The sequence below is a fragment of the Polypterus senegalus genome, chromosome 10 (assembly GCF_016835505.1).
Source record: "Polypterus senegalus isolate Bchr_013 chromosome 10, ASM1683550v1, whole genome shotgun sequence".
Lineage (NCBI taxonomy): Eukaryota > Metazoa > Chordata > Cladistia > Polypteriformes > Polypteridae > Polypterus > Polypterus senegalus.
Window position 1 is genome coordinate 10834713 of NC_053163.1, and position 21766 is coordinate 10856478.

The 21766-nt window shown below is 38.7% G+C and overlaps 1 protein-coding gene across 2 annotated transcripts; it reads right to left on the minus strand.

Moving 5' to 3' along the window:
- Positions 1 to 1886: 1886 nt before the first annotated feature.
- On the minus strand, positions 1887 to 21340 carry LOC120536188. Of its 2 annotated transcripts, none has more exons than XM_039764518.1 (9): positions 21161 to 21340; positions 21051 to 21077; positions 17964 to 18269; positions 16252 to 16539; positions 12231 to 12257; positions 12027 to 12074; positions 10917 to 11000; positions 3311 to 3354; positions 1887 to 2273 (listed from the first exon to the last, which is right to left on the minus strand). In XM_039764518.1, the coding sequence occupies exons 1-9, from the start codon at positions 21195 to 21197 to the stop codon at positions 2106 to 2108; spliced, it is 1029 nt and encodes a 342-aa protein (XP_039620452.1). In that variant the 5' UTR covers positions 21198 to 21340; the 3' UTR covers positions 1887 to 2105. The 2 variants fall into 2 exon arrangements, with proteins under 2 accessions (XP_039620452.1, XP_039620453.1); XM_039764519.1 differs by having other exon boundaries at positions 17964 to 18264; positions 21161 to 21186.
- Between the last annotated feature and the right edge of the window lie 426 nt (positions 21341 to 21766).

Here is a 21766-nt window from a genome sequence, read left to right on the forward strand (position 1 = left end):
AACAGGACTGCCCACAAAAAACTTGTGAGTGTCTGAACAGGAAGCACACGAGAGGGATGTCACCAACTAATATGGGAGCACATTGCCCTGGGAAGCTGTCTCCCCCTGTCCATGTGTTATAACAGCCTCCCAACCAGGAAAGGTACCACTCACCAACCTGGGCAGGATACCCAACCACCCACATCCTTAATTAAAAAGACCTCCTGGCCAGGTAAAGAACTGTCCTGGATGTTAGCCAACCTATGTTGTCTATTATAAAACCTTCAAAGCCAGTGTGTCACACAGAGGATGTCAACCATTGGTCATAGTGGCCAATAGTTTTGTCTTCATGCTCTGCTCCAGTGCTACCTCCAGCCAGGCCAGGGAGCATCCCATGAATGACCCTGCCTTCTTACTCAGCTTATTGATTCAGTAGTCCTCTTTTGAAGTGATATTGACCTCAGTAGCATTATCCATCCATCCATTATCCAACCTGCTACATCCTAACTACATGGTCACGGGGGTCTGCTGGAGCCAATCCCACCCAACACAGGGCGCAAGGCAGGAAACAAACCCCGGGCAGGGTGACAGCCCACCGCAGGGCACACACACACTAAGCACACACTAGGGACAATTTAGAATTGCCAATGCACCTAACCTGCATGTCTTTGGACTGTGGGAGGAAACCGGAGTACCCATTGTACGTTAAATAATTTGTTAGCTAGAAGCCCTCATTGTGGGTTGTTACAGAGAGGAAATGCATTATTAATCATAGTGGCCATCAATTTGTCTCCATGCTCTGCCCCACTACAGCCTCCAGCAGGGCCTGGGAGCATCCCATAACCGAGCCTGCCTTCTTACTCATCTTGTTGATTTGGTGAAACTTTCTTGAACTGATGTTGTAAACTGATGATTCTTTTCTACTAACATAACATTCTCAAAACTGCTTAATCCAGTTCAGGGTTCTGGGTGATTGGAGTCCATGTTGGCAGTATTAAGTAAAATGCAAAAACCAGCTCTTGGCAAAGTTCACATAGGAGCCCAAGAATCAGCTAACATGCACGGGTTTAAGAAAGTAGGAAGAAAGCTGGAGTACCCAGAAAAACGGCCACATAAATATGGACTAGACATGCAAACTAACAACGGATAATGACCAGATGCAGAATTCGAAAACAGGATGGGGAATCTGCAAGGCAGTAGTGATGAGCAGTATGCCACCATGCCATCTTTGTTATATCGGGCATTTTTGTAATTATTAGCTGCACTGTAATGAAGACAAAATCAAGTTTCTTTTTTTAATCAAGCTTTGTACTAGTTTATATATATGTTTTTCATTCACTAAAAAAAATAAGTCTTATAAATATAGCTTTTGTTAGGGAGTGTTCACAGTTGAATTAATAATTTCAGCAGTTTTTCCTCCCCCAACGACTGTCATTCTGAGAAGACTCACATCATTCTAACCACATTCAGTGCATCTGCAAGTTTCTCTGCAAAGGAAAAATTAGCTTCTGATAGAATTAGACGAGGTAAGCAAGCAGTGGGTGACAAAGCTGCCTCTATTTTTACATTCAGACAACTGCCGAACAGCTCGTCACTCTTACGTTCAGTTTAAATGCGGCCAACATGCGCTTCACTGTTTGATGCAAAAACAAAAGAGAAAAGATAAAAAGTCCAAAGCAAGCAAACAAAGTAGGGAAATTCTAACAACTCAGGCAACTCTGGAGGTGTTAGGACTCCAGCACACCACCCACTTGTTAGAGGCCCAAATATACACTCTGCTTATTGATTAAGCTTTATTTTTGCATTTCCATTTTTTTCAGCAATAGCTTTAACACTATAAGCAAAATCAACAATTTGTTTTGTTTACATTCTTTTTTAAATTAGATCTAATTCCACCAAATAAAAGACAAGGTCACTCCACAGGACCAAAGTCAACCTTATTGTGTACTCTTTCTCCATATCCCATTCCAATCTAAGGGGGTCCTCCATCTTTTGCTTTGCAAATTTTTTTTAATTGTATTTAGATTAACGCATGGCTCTGAATAGCAAACCCGGGGAGTTTTGGGCAGCCTAAAATTTAATAAAGCCCTGAAACAAAGTGGAGACAAGTTAAGCTGGAGGGTACTTCAGTGTCCTGTGATTTCAGCATACAGCGAGTGGAGTGGTATGTTATATGTCCGGGTTTTGCGTGTAATCTGGGAGTACACCACTGGGTCAGGCTGATTCGTGGGTGAGATGCTGGTGTCACGTGCCTTGTGTTGCAGTTCTGAGTAGTGGAGTGTTGAGTCAGCATTCTAAGGAGAGACATAATAAAAGAGTCAAAGAGGATGGCTACCATTGGTAACATTGCTTCTTTAATCACAAATTGACTGACTGACTAGCTAACATTACAAATAGAAGCAAATATAACCAATATTAGGATGGCACATTGGAGCAGAGGTTAGGACTGCTGTCTCACAGCTCTAGGTTCAAATCTCAGCCTAGTCACCATGCATGTGGAGTGTGCACTATCCATACATTTCCATCTGGTTCTTCAGCTTCCTCCCACATTCCAAATACACGCGTGTTCGGTTAAGTGATGTCTATACACACATGAGTGTGTCCTGTGATGGACTGGCATCTGGGAGAAAAATGAGCATGAATTGCCAAAGTTAGAAGCAAGAAGTTGGGTCACATAAGGGGTCACTTTGGTTCCTGTTAGTCCTCAGTCATCAGTGCATGCAGGGCTGGATTTTGCTCTACACCAGATTTTAATAACCGGATTGATGAATAACTTATAATAAAAAAAATAATAATAATTGAATGAATGTAACTCTTTCCAAATTCAATCTATCCATTTTTAAAAATCTGCTTAATTCAGTTTTCACAATCCTGACAGCACTGGGCAAGAAGTAGTGAACTGACCCAGGACTGTGTGCCAGTCCATCACACGGCTCAGGCTCACTCAGGTCCACTTATAACAGGGATCTTCATTCATGAAAGCACTGAGAAGCTATATAGCTAAATACCAAATTTCATTATCAGCAAGGACTGTCTTGTAATTAGGAAATTTGTTGGAATGAAAACCTGCTGCCACTGCAGCCCTCCATGACCGTGAGAGAATACCCCTGATTTAGAGCATCCGATTAAACTAACGTACATATTTTTAAGTGTGGATGGAACACCAGATTTTCCCAGTCTTTTATATACATGGGAATAACAAGCAAACTCCACATGGACAGCCACCAGGCTAGGATCTGAATCCAGATCTCTGGCACCAACCACCGTCTCACCATACTACCCCTATAAAAACTCTGTGAATGTTACAAGATGAACAAACTTTAGCGCTTACCTCAGATGTAGAGGATGGATCCATTTGTGCGTCTGCATTTGAAACTGCCAAGTAAAAACATAAATCATTTTTAACAACTGAATTGGCTGTTTGGATTGAGTAAGTTACAGGTGACATTCTTTTTTTATTATCACAGAACGAATGCAAGCAATAAGAGAGTGAGAGGTTAGGAGCACACGCTGATACAGCGCATTGCTGCACCCACCACACGACAAACCAACTCAGGATCCAGATTAAGACGCGAGTGCAGCCATGCAATGGGTGACACCTCAGCACCACACTAGTTCAGAAGGAGTGCAGCCAGTGTGAGTTTTTTTATGGTGACTGGAGTGCCAATTCTGCCATCAACTCCCAGGTTTTTCACTGCAGGTTGGAGGGCCTACATGCAGGGCTGGATGCAGATTAACGTCAAACCCAGGACGGAGCAATTGCAGGTTAAGGGCCCAACAGAGCAGAAGGATTCAAAACCAGCAACCTTCCGATTGGAAGTGCAGACCCCTAATCTCAGAGCCACCACTCTGCCGACAAGCAATGAGATACGCAGTTAAATCTCATTTTAGCATCATTTCATTAAGGCTCACTTTAAGAAATCCTTAGAACATCAGGACAGTTTGGACAAGAACAGGCCATTCAGCCCAAGAAGCTCGTCCATCCAGTTCACCAGGATTGTCTAAAACAGTGGCTCCAAAACTCTGTCCTGGGGACCCCCTGTGGCTGCAGGCTTTTGTTCCAACCAGATTCACAATAAGTGATAATAATTGTTAATAACTGATATTATTTAGTTATCTGGTTGTTTTCTCTCATCTTATTTTGCATTCCGAAAGGCACAGCATTATGATTTTTACATTATATGATATTTAGAAATATTTGTATTTTTTTGCTATAGCTTTAAGATAGATAGATACTTTATTAATCCCAAGGGGAAATTCCCATACTCCAGCAACAGCATACTGATAAAGAACAATATTAAATTAAAGAGTGATAACAATGCAGGTATAACAGACAATAACTTTGTATAATGTTAACGTTTACCCCCCGGGTGTAACTAAAGAGTCGCATAGTGTGGGGTCTCCTCAGTCTGTCAGTGGAGCAGGACGGTGACAGCAGTCTGTCGCTGAAGCTGCTCCTCTGTCTGTAGATGATCCTGTTCAGTGGATGCAGTGGATTCTCCATGATTGACAGGAGTCTGCTCAGCGCCCGTCGCTCTGCCACGGATGTCAAACTATCCAGCTCCGTGCCTACAATAGAGCCTGCCTTCTTCACCAGTTTGTCCAGGCGTGAGGCGTCCCTCTTCTTTATGCTGCCTCCCCAGCACACCACCGCGTAGAAGAGGGCGCTCGCCACAACCGTCTGATAGAACATCTGCAGCATCTTATTGCAGATGTTGAAGGACACCAGCCTTCTAAGGAAGTATAGTCGGCTCTGTCCTCTCTTGCACAGAGTATCAGTATTGGCAGTCCAGTCCAATTTATCATCCAGCTGCACTCCCAGGTATTTATAGGTCTGCATCCTCTGCACAGTCACCTCTGATGATCACAGGGTCCATGAGGAGCCTGGGCCTCCTAAAATCCACCACCAGCTCCTTGGTTTTACTGGTGTTCAGTTGTAGGTGGTTTGAGTTGCACCATTTAACAAAATCCTTGATTAGTTTCCTATACTCCTCCTCCTGCCCACACCTGATGCAGCCTTTAAATGCTAAAGGCTGCAACTGCTTCAGAATCAGAACCTCTAATTAGTCAATAATGGAAAGGCAGAATGGAAATTACGATGAACATACAGTAAATAAGTAAAAACAAATAAAATACAATATCCACATTTAACTGCTTAATTTTTATTAAAATGTATTAACACACTTACTGTATTTCTGTAATTTCTTCATTGACCACAAAACACAGAAACTGGTAAATAACAGCTCACTAAATTAGGCTACAAGTCCAAACAAAAACCGGCAGCCCCCAGGGAATACCCAGGACCGAGTTTGGGAACTGCTCTAAAATAACTCCATGTCGATATTTGAAGGTTCCTAAAGTCCTGGGGCCTCATGTATAACGGCGTGCGTAGAATTCACACTATAACATGACGTAAGCACATAAGCCGAAATGTGCTTATGCACAGAAAAATCCAGATGCAGGAATCTGTGCGTACTCCAACTTCCACGTTCTTCCGCTGCATAAATCCCAGTCAGCATGAAAAGTAACGTTCGTGCACGCGCCTTATGTCCCGCCTCAACTCCTCCCAGAATTACGCCTCTTTGAATATGCAAATCAATATAAATCACCCTTAAGTTCAGCCTTCTGTGAAAAGACAATGGGAAAAGCACGGGGGAAAATCTAAGAATTTCAGCGAACACCAAGTGGAGGCAAAGGAAAAACATACTATTTGTTCAAATAAACCGTGGTATAATCAACAAAAGGAAGTTGATCGAGTGACTTAGCGTGTTGGAGAAACTTGAAAGCTCAGATATCAAAGTCGCCGTGAAAAGGCGAGTCGTAGTCCACTGTCTGAGTGTCATATGAAAGCTTATTAGGGTACAGAGAAAAAAAAAGGCACACAGTGGGAAAAAGCACGAAATGTCAACTTCAATCTCAAAATTTCCACTTTAATCACATAGTTTATTTTATCATTAAAGTAGAACATCATAAACGTCATCTTAAAATCGTTTAATTAAACAGTTTCTCAAATCGCATCGTAATAGACATTAAGCCATGTGTAAGCTTAGAGCGCCAATTCTTTAAAACATTTAAGGAACCTTGAAATATCTTCGTAGTATATGTTTAATTATTCTATCCTTCACGCCAGACCCAGTGAAGAATATAGATTATTTAAATGAAGTTAAAGTTTTACCTGTATAATATAATAAACATATTTTGCTGCATTTCATCTTAAAAATGATATCGTCATCATATGTAAATACGCGCTTTATAAAGTGGCCCAGGTTGTGCGATATTATAACTGTAGTGCAAGTTTACAGTGAGGTGATTGTACTTATAAGTCCAAACAGTTCTACAAGGAGCACTTGATTGAGTGCGTTTATAGTTCTTGGGATGAAACTGTTTCTGAACGGCGTTTTGCCGTGGCTGAGGTAGCGTGTGCCTGATGCTGTATACCGATAATTCTCTTTCCGAACAGCTGATGCTGTGATTCACACTCAGATACAGTGATATAAATACTCCGAGTGGTGCAGTGAGAGTAATATGGAAAAAGATGATCCGCTGTGGCAACTCCTAACGGGAGCAGCTTAAAGAAGAAGAAGAAGGTGCAGTGAGAGTAACAACGCTAAAGCAGTTATTGTATTTGGAATATTATGACTATTCCCTGGACCATTATATTGTTACAAGTTAATTACAATCAGATGCATTACACTAATAAACAATATGCGGTTAGTTTCAGTGTATTTATAAAGCCGCGTCAGGAAAATAAAAGAGTAACCACACAGGAACAGTAGCACTGCTTTGACGAAGGGTGCCGCCAGTCTGCAAAACCGAGCGGAGAACTTGCATACGACAAGGTATGAGATACCGTGGAAAAGTGCGTGGCTTTACGCCAAGTGTAGGTTTTATACATCGCGATTTGAACGTGGAAAAGTTCTTACACAACATTTCTGTGCATACGCACCGTTTATACATGAGGCCTCTGCTCTTTTCCACACTACTTGGTCATTTGTTCCATTTGTCTGTGGATCTCAGTGTGATCAAAGTTTACGCTCCTAATAGGGTTATCAATGGCTGAATTGTCCTTTGTGGCACCACTGAGTTTCAAACCCCAGACACAACTACCACAGACACAGTCCTGGCTTTTCATTTACACAAATAGTGCACCTTTTACAGTCGTCCCTTTCCAAATGCCCAGAACAAACAGAACTTTTCTTTGTTTTTTCCTCCACTCCTCCCAGTCGAGTGTTGCCTGTCCTTTCTCCCGGCTCTGACTATCTGGGTCAAGTGGAGGGCCGTTTTTTAAAATCTGACCCAAGAGTACTCAGTTTTTGCCCACTGGTTCAGACAGGACCACAACGATCCTTGCACATTTGGATATCAGCTATGGATCTGCACGTGCCATAATACCTGATGTCCATAAATATGCACAAGATGTCTCCTCAAACAGTTTACTGACCGGCATGAGTCAACATCCTTGGGGGACTTTCAGCAGGTTTCACTCCTGCTGCCTAAAGGAATGTCACAATGGTGCAGTTCCACAGTGGAGTCTCCATGTTCATTTGACCTTGGCTTCAACTAGACTAACGGCACAATATTTGAATTACCCATAAGTCATTGCAAACATGTGGTGTCACATCAGCTTCTATCTGCTGCAGTTACTGCATAACTTTCATATTGTCTTTACTCTTTATTTTTCCCTCGTATATGTCTGTAGTCTGATAGACCAAGAGGAAGCGTCAGAGAGTGAGTGGTAACCGTAATACTACACAGGAAAACTGCAATAGTGTCTACTGAAATAAAACCACCCTGGTTACTTTGTACTTTTAAAAAGAAAATAAACGGAACGTCTAGAAGTTTTTCTGCTGTTTTTCTGTTGTCTTTTTCTGAATCTTTATCAGCCTATGTTAATTACAGTTAGCATCCACTTTTAATAGTACGAGTGAGAATTTGAAGCTATATTTTAATCAGTGTATTTCATCATGTCAGTGATTCAATCTGTAATTGAATTAAGGTATAGCCTGGGTTCAGTATTTCAACATTCTAGATTCAATTTTTCATCTTTCTAAGACAGCAAACCTCCGTGTAAGGATGTGCGTGTTGTTTAATTTCTGTGTAGTATCCGATGCTGCCAGAATAGGTACGAGTCAAGTGCAAAATATAAAGTGTATTAAGAAGGTAATGCAAATGGACAAGTGGGTATTCATAGTTTGTAAAAGGTAAGAAATGACATATTCTCCTACCCATCCATTTTTTAGTCATTTTAAATCATTTCGTGGTAAACCAATACACAGGACACAATTCCGACTTCAGGGAACGACTGTATGTCCTCTGTCTCCTTTACGAGTTTTAAGTACGTCATTCTTATTGTTGCATGTTGTAAGAAACATTCAGTAAAGCTATTGAATAGTCATTTTAAAGAAAAAAAAAAAATTAAACATTATTTACCCACTGAAAAAATGTAAAAGGAATTTAGAGACGCAGATCTTTGGGTTTTTAACCTGAGACACACCTGACTAAGCCAAAATGTGGTGTCGCTAACCCTCTTTTCTATTTTCTTTAAAGTGGAAATCGCCTCTACCTATTTTCATCCAGTAGAGCTGTTTGAAAGATTGATAAGCTCACTTCCGTTGTGAGTCAAGCAAGTTAAGAATGACTTAAACAAATCAGTGAACTTGAAACTAAAGAGATTCTAAACTAGCTTTGTGGAAACATAGCAAATAAACAGACACGTGGCTGAATATCACGGAAGCAAAGAAAATCAAACATCGAGTGCACCAAACCACAAGCACAGTTAAAGATAACACAGCTGCCTTGGTTTTCTTTTAGAACATAAAGATAATTTGGTTTTTTAAAGCCACTTTAACATCAAAACTAGGAAAAAAAAAAACTCCTACTGCAACAACATCTTTTATACTCCACTGCTGATGATGTCTCTCTCTAGCAATCTACATACCGAACATCCATTCATCCATTATCCAACCCACCATATCCTAACTACAGTGTCACGGGGGTCTGCTGGAGCCAACACAGGGCGCAAGGTAGGAAACAAACTCTGGGCAGGGCGCACACACGGGAAAATTTAGAATCACCAATGCACCTAACCTGCGTGTCCTTGGACTGTGGGAGGAAACCCACACAGACACGGGGAGAACATGCAAACTCCACACAGGGATGACCCAGGAAGCGAACCCGGGTTTCCTAACTGCGAGGCGACAGTGCTACCCACTGTGCCGCCTCATATCAAACATGGCAATGAGAAACAGTAAGGGTTTGATTCTAAACACAAAATGGCAGTGGCCATGGCCAAAACAGATGCTCAAAATGGCAGCAGGTGACATCATCATCTTTATAACAGTAACAGTTTTAAACTCCAAGAAAAACAAAAGCAACATAGGCCAAAACTGAATATATAATTCCCATCCATCCATTATCCAACCCGCTATATCCTAACTACAGGGTCACAGGGGTCTGCTGGAGCCAATCCTGGCCAACACAGGGAGCAAGGCAGGAAACAAACCCCGGGCAGGACACCAGCCCACCACAGGGCACACACACAAACACACACCAAGCACACACTAGGGACAATTTAGAATTGCTAATGCACCTAACCTGCATGTCTTTGGACTGTGGGAGGAAACTCACGCAGACACGGGGAGAACATGCAAACTCCACGCAGGGAGGACCCAGGAAGCGAACCCGGGTTTCCTAACTGCGAGGCGACAGTGCTACCCACTGTGCCGCCTCATATCAAACATGGCAATGGGAAACAGTAAGGGTTTGATTCTAAACACAAAATGGCAGTGGCCATGGCTAAAACAGATGCTCAAAATGGCAGCAGGTGACATCATCATCTTTATAACTCCAAGAAAAACAAAAGCAACATAGGCCAAAACTGAATATATAATTCCCATCCATCCATTCATTATCCAACCTGCTATATCCTAACTACAGGGTCACAGGGGTCTGCTGGAGCCAATCCTTGCCAACACAGTGAGCAAGGCAGGAAACAAACCCCGGGCAGGACACCAGCCCACCACAGGGCACACACACAAACACACACCAAGCACATACTAGGGACAATTTAGAATCGCCAATGCACCTAACCTGCATGTCTTTGGACTGTGGGAGGAAACCCACGCAGACACGGGGAGAACATCCTTTTCAACAAACTCCACGCAGGGAGGACCCAGGAAGCAAACCCGGGTCTCCTAACTGCAAGGCAGCAGCACTACCCACTGTGACACCGTACCGCCCTATATAATTCCCATAAGGTGAAAAACCCCTCTGATTTAAGGAATAAAAATGTTAAAAATCATTTAGCAACTTTATTGTATTTATTATTATTTTGTAAAACGTTTTTCCTTTTTTTCCTTGCAAAATTACTTTTTGCAGGGATTTAATAATTATTATTATTTACATGTATATAACACTTTTTTTACTACTCAAAGCACTTAACATAGTGAGTTGGGAACCACGTCAACCACCGCTAATGTCCAGCATCCACCTGGGTGATGTGACGGCAGCCATTTTTCTGCCAGTATGCTCTCCACACCTTAGAAGTTAGGTAGAGAGAGGGTAAGAGAGAGAGACAATTAGAGACAGGGGATGATTTGGAGGGTAAAATGAATGAGGCTGTGATGGGATATTTAGCTAAGACATTGGGGTACACTCTACTCTTTTCAGTAAATGCCCAGTGATCTTTAATGATCACAGACAATCAGCACCATCCGAGGTACAGCACCATTTTTACAGCACAGTGTCCCCATCACTGCACTGGGTGGTCATTGGGATCCACAGTCAGACCACAGGGTAAGCGCCCCCTGCTGTCCTCACCAACACTTCTTCCATCAGAAACCCAAGCTTTTCCTAGATGATCTCCCATTCAAGTACTAGCCGGTCCCAAACACAGGTGCTATGGCTCCTGATGTTTTAATAAATATAAATGAACAAACCTCTTTTTGAAGTCACATAGAATGCAATTCCTCCTGTCACCACCAGCAGAATCAGCAGAACGGCCCCACCAACCATATAGAGAGCTTTAAAAAGAAAACCAAAACTTTTAATGAACGTTAAACCCATATTGTATCGTCACCTGTAACTCTCACAATTGTTGCTCCTAAACCCGCTAATATAACAGGAGGACATACGTGTTGGTGTAATCACACAATCCGTGTACTTGTCTTTGCTGTAATTTCAGTCTTTTTTTTTACTTCTTTCCCAACATATAAACATGCGGCTTTTAAACTGGAGTGGGGATGCTGAAAAGCATTTCTTCAAACAGTCACAAGCCTGCTTTAAATGGATCTAATTTACTACAAAAATATCTTTTATAAATGTTAATCTCCATTTTGAAACACCAGTTATCAGCATTACTGGTTGCTTGAGTTACTACCATAGATGTCATCTCAGGGAGGCAAAGAGCAGCTGCTCCCAATCCTAAAGCTGTGGAGGCAATGGACTCCCAGTCTCAGAGAAAGGTCTACAATGGTAAAAATGAATTGAAAACTCCATACTAGATGTATTAGAGTCCATACTGTATGTTGCTACAGGCTACTAAGGCTACATTCAGACTGTAGGAAAAGTGGCTTAAATCCAGTTTGTTTTACTGTTCAAATTAATTTTGTTCATCTAATACGAATTTGTACCGATATCTGCCCTAAATTGGCAAAATTGATCAAAATTAATTAACCAGATAAATGCAACCTAGTAGACAAGGAGGGATACTGGCTACGTACAAAACTGCAAATTACAGTGCAGGACACATGTGCATTCAAATTACTAATTACAATTACAATTAATTACAAATTAAAATTACAATTAATTAAAAATTACAGTGCAGGACACATATGAATTCATCAGCTCACGACAGCCAGCGCTCAAACATGTATTGAGTGAAAATATCCCTCTTAATAGTCCATGTGGACACGAGGACAACACGCAAACTCTTCACAGAGAGCAACCAGGACGTGATCGGCAATTTATTTTAAGAGATGTGGTGGCAAAATATTAAATTGGTTTAGTTTTATAACCTGATAAGATTAGAAGATCTTAAATTCACCTACCTGTTGCATTTGTGTTGTCAGGTTCCTGAGAACTGGATGTATTGTCTACTAAAATAAAATACACACAAAAAAAAGTTGTACAAATTCTTACAAGCCCCATTACTACCATACACACAGTTTTTAAATACTCTTATTTAACTTCAGATGTCCTTTTTTCACTTTTATTCTCTTTATTAGTTTTAGTTATTTTCAAAACCCAATTACCTGTTGGTTTCGAGGAGAATCCTTTTGCTGTAAAACAAAAAAAAACAAATGAAACCCCATAAATGCCTGGCAATGAACAAAGCAGCATCATTTTTATTTCTTGAAGGATCGTGACTAGTGCTGTCTGAAACGGCAGGGTTTTGTTTCCTATACAATTTCACTAAATTCCCACCAAAATTTGTTTAATGTGCAATCTTGCATCTGTGACATTTTGACACATTGTGGAAAGCAATTCATATTTTCTCCCTAAAGAACATTCCAAGAATTAAACTTCTGGTCTCTTCTTCAGTTATCCTCTGATGCTGCTGCCAGCCACCCCAGTCTTCTGAGGCTCCTTCAGTGTGGCTGCACACGCTCATACCTGCCTTATGAAATGCCTGCCTGCATATTCTGTGCTAATTCTGCCTCCTGCTGCCACTTGGAGTTAGCAGTAAAACAATCTGCATTCACTTTCTCCAACTCCTTAAAACAATCCATGGCATTGTTCTTTTGGTGGCTTACCAGCAATCATATAAAATAGCAGAAGAAGAAGAATTACCTCTGAAGTACGTGCTGTGGACCAGAGTAAATTGTGCCATGCTTCACATTGCGAGAAAAGTGGCAGATAAAATGAAAATATTTATGTTATGTCTTATTTAATTGTTTCGTATTTCTCTTTGTCTTATTGTAAGTATGATGGTTCACTTTGTTTTTGTAGCCTGATTCTGAATCTGACATCACTTTTGTAGTCAGAGTCTTAGCTTTGGTGTTGTTGATTTTATTTGGGATGTTTTCACTGCTGTGCTTATCTGAACTTCTCATTATCTACAAACCAGAGCACACATGGAGATCTCAGCGTACTTTAGATTCCAAGGATTAATAAACTAACAATGGGAGGGTGAGCTTTTAGTTACAGTGCCCATCCAAAGGTGTGGAATGATCTGCCTGCTAATATAAGAAATGCCCCTTCAGTCTCAGCTTTTAAATGCAGGCTGAAGACTCAGAAATTTAGTCAGGCATACCCTGACTAGAGCTGCTGATTAAACGGTATGTACTGCATTTCTGTTTCTTAGTCATTTGTAAAGGACTATAAGTAATGCAACATTTATAATCTGTTTAACCCTCATCTGTTCTGTTTCCCTTCTTGGTATCTGGACATTGCACTTGATGCCAATGCTCTACTGCCAGGCTCTTGTTCTGCTTATGCAAAAGTCATCTTAGATAAGGAAACATTGGAATCATCAAATGGAAAGACTCTCTCACCAGATTGGACTGTCAATATAGTCTCTACATATAGAACTCCCAGGAGTGAGCAGGTAGCTAGTTCGCCGAGGTCTCTGGCGCTCTGACTTTTTATTTTTAACTTCCTCTTGTACGATTTTAATCTTTTCTGTTGTCAATTGGCCATAGTTCATCAATTAAAAAAGCTTAGGGGTAACTGTTGACTGTAATCTAAATTTTAAATCGCATATTAATCAGATCACTAGGACAGCATTTTTTCACTTAAGAAACATAGCTAAAGTTAGACCTCTTATATCACTGAAAGATGCTAAGAAATTAGTTCACGCGTTTGTTTTCAGTCGACTAGATTACTGTAACGCACTCCTCTCAGGACTACCCAAAAAAGACATAAATCGTTTACAACGAGTGCAGAATGCAGCTGCTAGAATCCTAACTAGGAAAAGAAAATCCGAACACATTTCTCCAGTTTTGATGTCACTACACTGGTTACCTGTGTCATTCAGAATTGACTTTAAAATTCTGCTTATGGTTTATAAAGCCTTAAATAATCTCGCCCCATCTTATATATCGGAATGTCTGAAACCTTATATTTCAAATCGTAACCTCAGGTCCTCAAATGAGGGTCTGCTTAGAATTCCAAGAACAAAACTTAAAAGAAGTGGTGAGGCGGCCTTCTGCTGCTATGCACCTAAAATCTGGAATAGCCTGCCAATAGGAGTTCGCCAGGCTGATGAACTGCTGAAAACACATTACTTTAACATGGCCTTCAAATAACTTCACTGTAATTAAAATCCTGATACTCTGTATATCCAACTCCTTATAATAACTATTCATGGTAGCTCTAAAATCTGTACTAACCCCTACTCTCTCTTCTGTTTCCTTTTCCGGTGTCCTTCATCTACTCAAAGCACCGTGATGTTCCAACAGTGATGGATGAATTAAAAGCCAGAAGTCTGTATGACCATCAACATCAAGTGACTCTGTGAGAACCCTAAATCCAAAGAGGACTGTTTCATTTATGTTATATAGGATGCCCAGAGGGGACTGGGTGGTCCTGTGGCATGGAACCCCTGCAGATTTTATTTTTTTCTGCAGCCGTCTGGAGTTTTTTTTTTTTTGTTTTTTTCTGTCCACCCTGGCCATCGGACCTTACTCCTTTTCTATGTTAACAAATGTCTTATTTTAATTTCTTATTTTGTCTTTTGTTTTTCTTTTTTTTTTCATTATGTAATGCACTTTGAGCTACTTTTTGTATGAAAATACAAAATAAATAAATGTAGTTGTTGTTGAATTAATTAATGGACAGCTATTGTTGATTTCCATTTTTGTTTAATCATTTTCTACATTGTTCTCCAAGTGTTTCTGACCAATCTGTATCTATATATCTTTCAGTTCTGTATGTGGTAATCAGTATAATCTGAATTTGAGGTTTAACTGAGAATTCTTCACAGTGCTCTGCACCTTAAATTGTATCGTATTGTATCATATTTTGGTTACTTTTATTGTGGGCAAAAGAACACAAGGCTGCTGTTTCCGCACTTTCTCACCCAAGTTTGCAGGGTCAAAACACCCTTTTGTCAACCCTTTCTGTTCTTCTAAGATGTATTTTTTAGTAGCTATCTCCTGGTCTCGACTCATGCTTGACTTTTTGACATTCAATAAGGCCTTGGTAACACCAAGGTAGACCTTCTGGTTTTTGAATCTTTTTTTGATTTTTCATTGCATCTTTTTTCCCCAGATATTTTTAAAAATATTCTTCTTTGGGCTTCTAGCACAACAATATGGAGCAATTGTGTGAATTTTGCTAGTTATTTCTTGAACTTTTTTGCAATGCGAAACTCCAAGTTTCAATTTCACGTGAATTGTTTCAGTCATCACTAATCACGACAAAACAAATTTATTCAATTCATTTAAAAAAAGGAAAGAAGTATCAACCTGCTTTTAACCTACTGATAAAGATTTATTTGGGCAATCCTACCATATACTCGTGTCTGGTATTATTATAATGGTAAGTTCATCACTACTGCAACAATTATGGGATGGACTCATGTGCCATTCCAAGTTGGTTTACTTGTACTACAAAACAGGTTTTTGTTCTTTTACCAGAGACCAATAAAACTATTAAAAATGAATGCATGTATTGTTACTATTCTTTAAATCACTGACCAGTGGTGGTCCAAGACCAGATTTACCAGGGGGGCTAGGCTGTGCCTAGTGTTTTTTCATGGTGGCCCAGAACATCACTGTAAGTAATTAATTAAAATTTTATCTCTTCAGCACAGGGGTCATAACAGGCCTGTTGGCCCCCGTCTAAAACCGCCTATGTCACTGACCATCAAAACTGATTTTTTTCTCCATTTAGGCTGATCATTTGCAGAATTCTCTTGGTGTCGTTAATAGTCTCAGGGCTGTCTTTTAATCTTGATCTGTCGTTCTGTATGTTACACAGAGCACTGGACACAAAACCATCACATCACATACCAGGTCAGTTTACAACCACCAGCCTACCAAACCTGCACGTCTTGTAGATGTGGGAAGAAAACTTTAGGAAATGGAGAAGAGCCAGCAGAGGATCGTGCATACTTCATACTGATGGTGAGCAGGATACAATTCAAGCCAAGTCTATTGGGGCTTTTTAGTCAGTCTCATAAAATTAATGTGGCATAACTTTCTTTGGCGTGTATCTGATAAAATATTAATGAAACATCTTTAGATTATAATTCCTTTTTAACAATTATGTTACTCCCCCTAAAGGACCAGACATTTTGATTATAAGATGACATATATGCAGCGGCCTTACCTTTGTCTTGGAGTCTCACCGGTTGACTCTTAACTGTATAAGCATCTCCCTTCCTGAACACACACACATAAATCCCATTTTTGTTCTCACTGGTGTGCTGAATCCTGAATGTGACCTCTGGTGAGGTGTCAGCGGATTGTTTGGACAGCAGCTCTCCATCCCTGCGAAGTTGAAAAGAACCTCCTGAGCTGCTCTTTATCTTGGAGTCTTTAGGAAACGAGCAGGTAAAGGTCACCTCCACTCCCTCAGTTAAACTCTGTACTTGAAGAATAAGCAAAACTTGGCATTCTACAAGAAAAGAAAAGAAAACAAAATGCTAAAGGAGTTCCATTGACACATCTGTATGTAATGCTATACTCCAGAGACTATGCAAGAGTTAATTTACACCTGATTTATTCCTGTTCACTCTGTTTATAAAGTGTTTAAGGTACCAGATCCCACCGAGCTGATACCCTGTTTACAATCAGAACTGGTCAAGATTTGATAAAGTGTCAGGTAGGACACAACATGAATTCCTTTCATCTATCAATTTAGTGCCCTTACATCATTCAGTGTTAAAGGTAAAGTAGACCAGACGTTATCCAGACAGCACCAGTGGGGAGAATGAAGTCAGGGGAATGACACCAGTCCATTTAAGTGGAAGCTCAAGGACACACTGGCATTCACTTTAGAGTCACCAATTAACATAAACCACCTGTCTTTTAGAGGAAAACCATAGAGAAGCTCACGCAGAAATGGCGAGTATAACCAACCTACCATTCAGACAGTAATTCAGCTGGGATTTAATGAAAGTGTTTAAATAAAAACTACAGTATGATGTTTTATTATATCGTACCTCCATTGTTTCAGAGTACAGGTTACAGAAGATTCTGCTTAAGTTGTATAAGGCACTGATACGGTTTACAAAGAGAGTTTGCATAGAAAAATAGTTTACCGTCCCTAAGGGGAAACTGAGATTTTACAGAAGCTCAAAAAATATAAATATTATAACAAACCCAACCAGGATATATAAGACCACATTTGCAATAAAGTGTGCAGTTTTGGTCTCCACGTTACCAGAACATCATTACAATACCAGAGGGACTCTAAGAACAACATGCTAGACTACCTCACAGCTCCAGGAGAGACTGACTTACAATCTCGTGGGATTTACAAACTCACACCATTACTGAATGGGCTTTTATGTCTGACACCACACCCAGAGGGGGTTTCTGTGGGCATAGACTTTGGTACCCAAATACCAGAACTGAATTAGTAGATTTGTAAAATGAATATCAGTGAAAACAGAGGTTCAGATTTAAATGACTACCTCAAACTCAATAAATTTTGGGTGCTCCTCATCAATTAATCTTCTTTGTTCATTTATTATCTGTATCTGCTTTGTCCAATTCCTATGTAAAAGTTGTTTAATCCTAATATACTCAACCACACATCATCAGTGTGTCCATGAAGACATTGCAGAGCCTTACTCCAATATATCGTATACTGCATACTTATAAAATATTGAGAGTTCATGACATGTGGAGGCAGAACCTGATAACCTTTCTTATGATTCATGCAGCGCATTTACTATTAACTTATGAGCTAATATATGAGAAGCAGTCTGTAAAATTTCATGTGATGAAATAAGAATTTTGCACCACCATTCATCTGTTGTACTACAAAGTTACCAAGTAAGGTTTGATTAATGTCTTTATATAAACTTGTCTTACCTTTGACTCTGATGCTGACTGAATTATTAGTCTGAAAGTCTCCCAGTCTGTCTGGACTCTTCGTCCCATAAGCACACTCGTATCTCCCAGCTTGTTCTGCTACGATGGACTCCAGTGTAAACATAGCAGTTCTTTTGCCACCAAAAACGGTCTCACTCTTAACTTTCTTCCCATTATGAAATAAAAAGAAGGAGCCTACTTGACTCTGTTCCCAGTGATTTGAGGCCACCATACATCTCAAAGTTAACTTAGACCCTTCATCTACCGTTTCCTGGTCAATCAGGACTTTTGCTGGAAAGAGCTGTTCTGTCAAAATGTGAAAAATGGACAGATGTGGACAAAGTGTTCAGTGAAAAAAAAACCTTAAAATATTTATGAATATTATATCAGTTTCTGTTGTATTTGTTTTAACAAAAATTCAAGCAATTACCTCCGAACATTATTACAGCCAACACTGCAGATTTGTATGCTAAGTGCATCTGCAAACAGCTTACCATTATATACTAAAGCTTCATCAGTGTCTGTTGAATTTTTGTGTTTATGAGAAATTAACAAATAAAATTAGTTAGGTTTCATGTTGCTTTGCACAATATCTTTTAGGAGCAATATAGTATAATGCATTTAGTTTTCTCTCTCACATCTTGCTTTATGTCAAGATCACATTTGATGTAACGTTTTTTACCTGCAATACACTAGAAAAGCATTGGGATGAAAAAAATTAAAACGTAAAAGTAAAACCAGTGCAGAACCTGAAAGTTCACTTTCTATGGGAAACTTCATATGCAAACAGTGTAGAGTTACAGAAACTATTAACAAATGAGGAACTTCAAAACTACAGCATTAATGTCGATCTGTTGTGTTATCAAATCTGCTTAATGGAGGTCACGGTCACATTTGGTCCAGGACAGACGTCAGCAACATCTCACTAAATGAAGGGCAACCAGCACCAGGTGAAGGAGGAGAACATTACATGCTAAAGTATCTATCTATCTATCTATCTATCTATCTATCTATCTATCTATCTATCTATCTATCTATCTATCTATCTATCTATCTATCTATCTATCTGTCTATTATATTGTGCCTCAAGTGTCTATCTACTGTACCCATCATATATTGCCTTTCCTATCTACCCATCTTATCATACAGTGCTTTCCTATTTTTCTGTTTTACTTTTGTTATTTAGTGCATTTCTTGTCTATCTAAATATCTATCTACGGCATTTTGTACTATTATTTATAAAATTCAATGTTTGTCTGCTAAACAGTTTGTGATTTTTTTTACATTTGGTTTTTAAATTTACGAGGGAATATTTGTCGCATTCTGTTTTTATACAAGTAAAGTTTTATACATAATCAAATATGTTGTAGACGGAGTGCATTTATAAAGCTGAACATATGGTGTTAAATTTTGTATATAAATTAGAGTTTAAAAAGACCCAGGGAGACGTCCTGTAAACACAATAAGCTTAAAATATATTTATTTTTCGGAAATATAAGTATTTAAAAAGGTTTGCTTTATTAGACTAGCATAGAAAAAACAATAACTGTACACTAAATTGATAAATTTAATTTATGTGTTTAAAACCACAACATGCTGGATTAATCTTTCCCTGGTGCTGCTGTGGTAGGACACATTAATGATAAGCGGTGTAAGAAAAGTCCGCAAATGTCCATTATTTATTAGTTAGAAGTTTTCAGATTGGTGAATTTGAACAGCTAAAATTCTTGGACCTTAGGAATTCATAATCTAATAGCACTGCTGTTTTGTGAAAAGCTGTAAAACTATTTACTTTAACCATTTACACCATGTCAGTATTTTAGATGTAGATATGTGCTTTATTTTTTCGTAGCAGAAACAAAGTATCACTTATGTTTAAAGAGTTAGAGCTCAATTTTGTAATATTGTACATATAATAAAAGTGACCACTGATTTTTTTTGTTTAAATATAAGTTATATTTTGAAATCAGAAATAGCATATATATTTTTATATAATATTTTAATTATATATATATATATATATATATATATATATATATATATATATATATATATAAAATCTCAAAATGTCATTTCTGATTTGAAAATCAGTATGTTTACTCTAAAAAAAATCAGTGGTTATTTTTTTGAAAACATGCATGAAATCATGAAATTCATTTGTAGCTTTTCATACATATCAGTGATGCTTTATATGCCGTATATGTATTTGGTGTATGTGTACACAGTCATCCTGATATGAAGCCCAGCCTGAACCCTTTGACTGTCTCCAGTCTGCATGTTCTCCCTGTGCCTGCATGGTTTCTCCTCACGATATTTTAGTTCTTCCCCTCCATCTCTAGACTATGAAGTTAGCTGACAGTTGGACTCTAAAAGTGGGAATGTGGATGCCTGCCCTGTGATGGCCTTGTGTTCAGTCCAGTGTTTGAATGTTGGTTTGCACAAAATACTGCCAGGGTGGTCTTGTCCCCTGCAACCCTGAATTATTTACGTATGTGTGTGTGTGTGTGTGTGTGTATAGGTTTAGTGAAATTGGAGTGAAAATTGAACTTATTAAGAAGAACTTTAATTCGTGTGTGTATATATATATATATATATATATATATATATATATATATATATATATATAAAATAAAAAAAGATGTACAAACCCTAATGTTACATTGTGTGTAACTTTTTAAAGTTATATTGCACTAAACTCACAAGTGAGGGTGCTCTTATTCAGAATAAACAGAAATTAAATTTGCATTTTTTAATGTTACCAAAATGTTTACACATAATTTTATGTACCTATAATGTAAATATAAAATGAGCTTATAGTATAATGTGTCCAAATATACTTCTTCATATACCGTATAGTGCATTTAGTTTGATTATTTTTTTATTTTATATTTGTAAGGAGAAAAAAAATGTAAGAATATTTTCAAATATCATTCACTACTCGTCTGAACTTAAAAATTCAATATTCATTTTTAAAGATTAAAATCTCCTCCACCTACTTTACTAATTATTTTATCTTTAGAAAGAACAGTTTTGTTCAAGTGTATATATCAATCATTATTGGTTTTCTGGTGAGGTGAAAATGCTTACCTGCTGGAACCAGATGAATTGTTGCCACTGTAAAAGAAAAATGAGATTAAATCTATAATTACTACAATGACAAATGTGTTTTTTGTCATGAAATAGAATTAAACAATTACCAATCACAGTCATACAGATTGTCCATGGCATGTTCATCTTCAATTAGGTGTTAGGCTGAAAAGTTGGCTGTAGAGATGTAAAAGTCAGCGTGATGTCGACTGAGATTCTGAACAGAGAAGTTAGGCGCGTGTGTCTCCGAATGTCTACGCTTGAGAGTTGCTAATAGAAGACGAGCACACGACCGCCTGAAGTAGCTCGCATACATTCTGTTTCATGATGTCTGTATATGCTGTGCATGATCTCTGTGTCACTCATAATTTGGTTTTGGCTCTGATGATAAGACATTAGCCACAACTGTCAAGTGTGCCTCCAGATAAAGTGCAAACCTCTATTCTACAGTTTTAAAAATGTTTGTATTATTTTTGTTTTGCTATGTGATTGCATTTTTTAACAAGCCATATTTCATTTTTTTCCTTTGGTGGTTTTGTGATTCTTTCATATTAGTTTTTTTTTTTTATAATCTAAGTAGTTACAGGCCTGCAAAATGAATTGTTTCCATTTAATGCATTGTAAAGACATCCTTAAATGATTATTTTGCTGGGGCTCAATTTCAGGCTTTTTTTATTGTTAATTATTTATTTTCTTTTTCCTAATAAAATGTTTTT

Bases quoted from the DNA above. Each gene is read 5' to 3' on its own strand.
- LOC120536188 (XM_039764518.1), bottom strand. From the start codon at position 21,197: ATGAACATGCCATGGACAATCTGTATGACTGTGATTG. The intron at 12,258-16,251 runs GTAAGGCCGCTG...TTTGTTTTACAG, and splicing joins GGTGAGACTCCAAGACAAAG to CAAAAGGATTCTCCTCGAAA. The intron at 2,274-3,310 runs GTAAGCGCTAAA...GTCTCTCCTTAG, and splicing joins ATCCATCCTCTACATCTGAG to AATGCTGACTCAACACTCCA.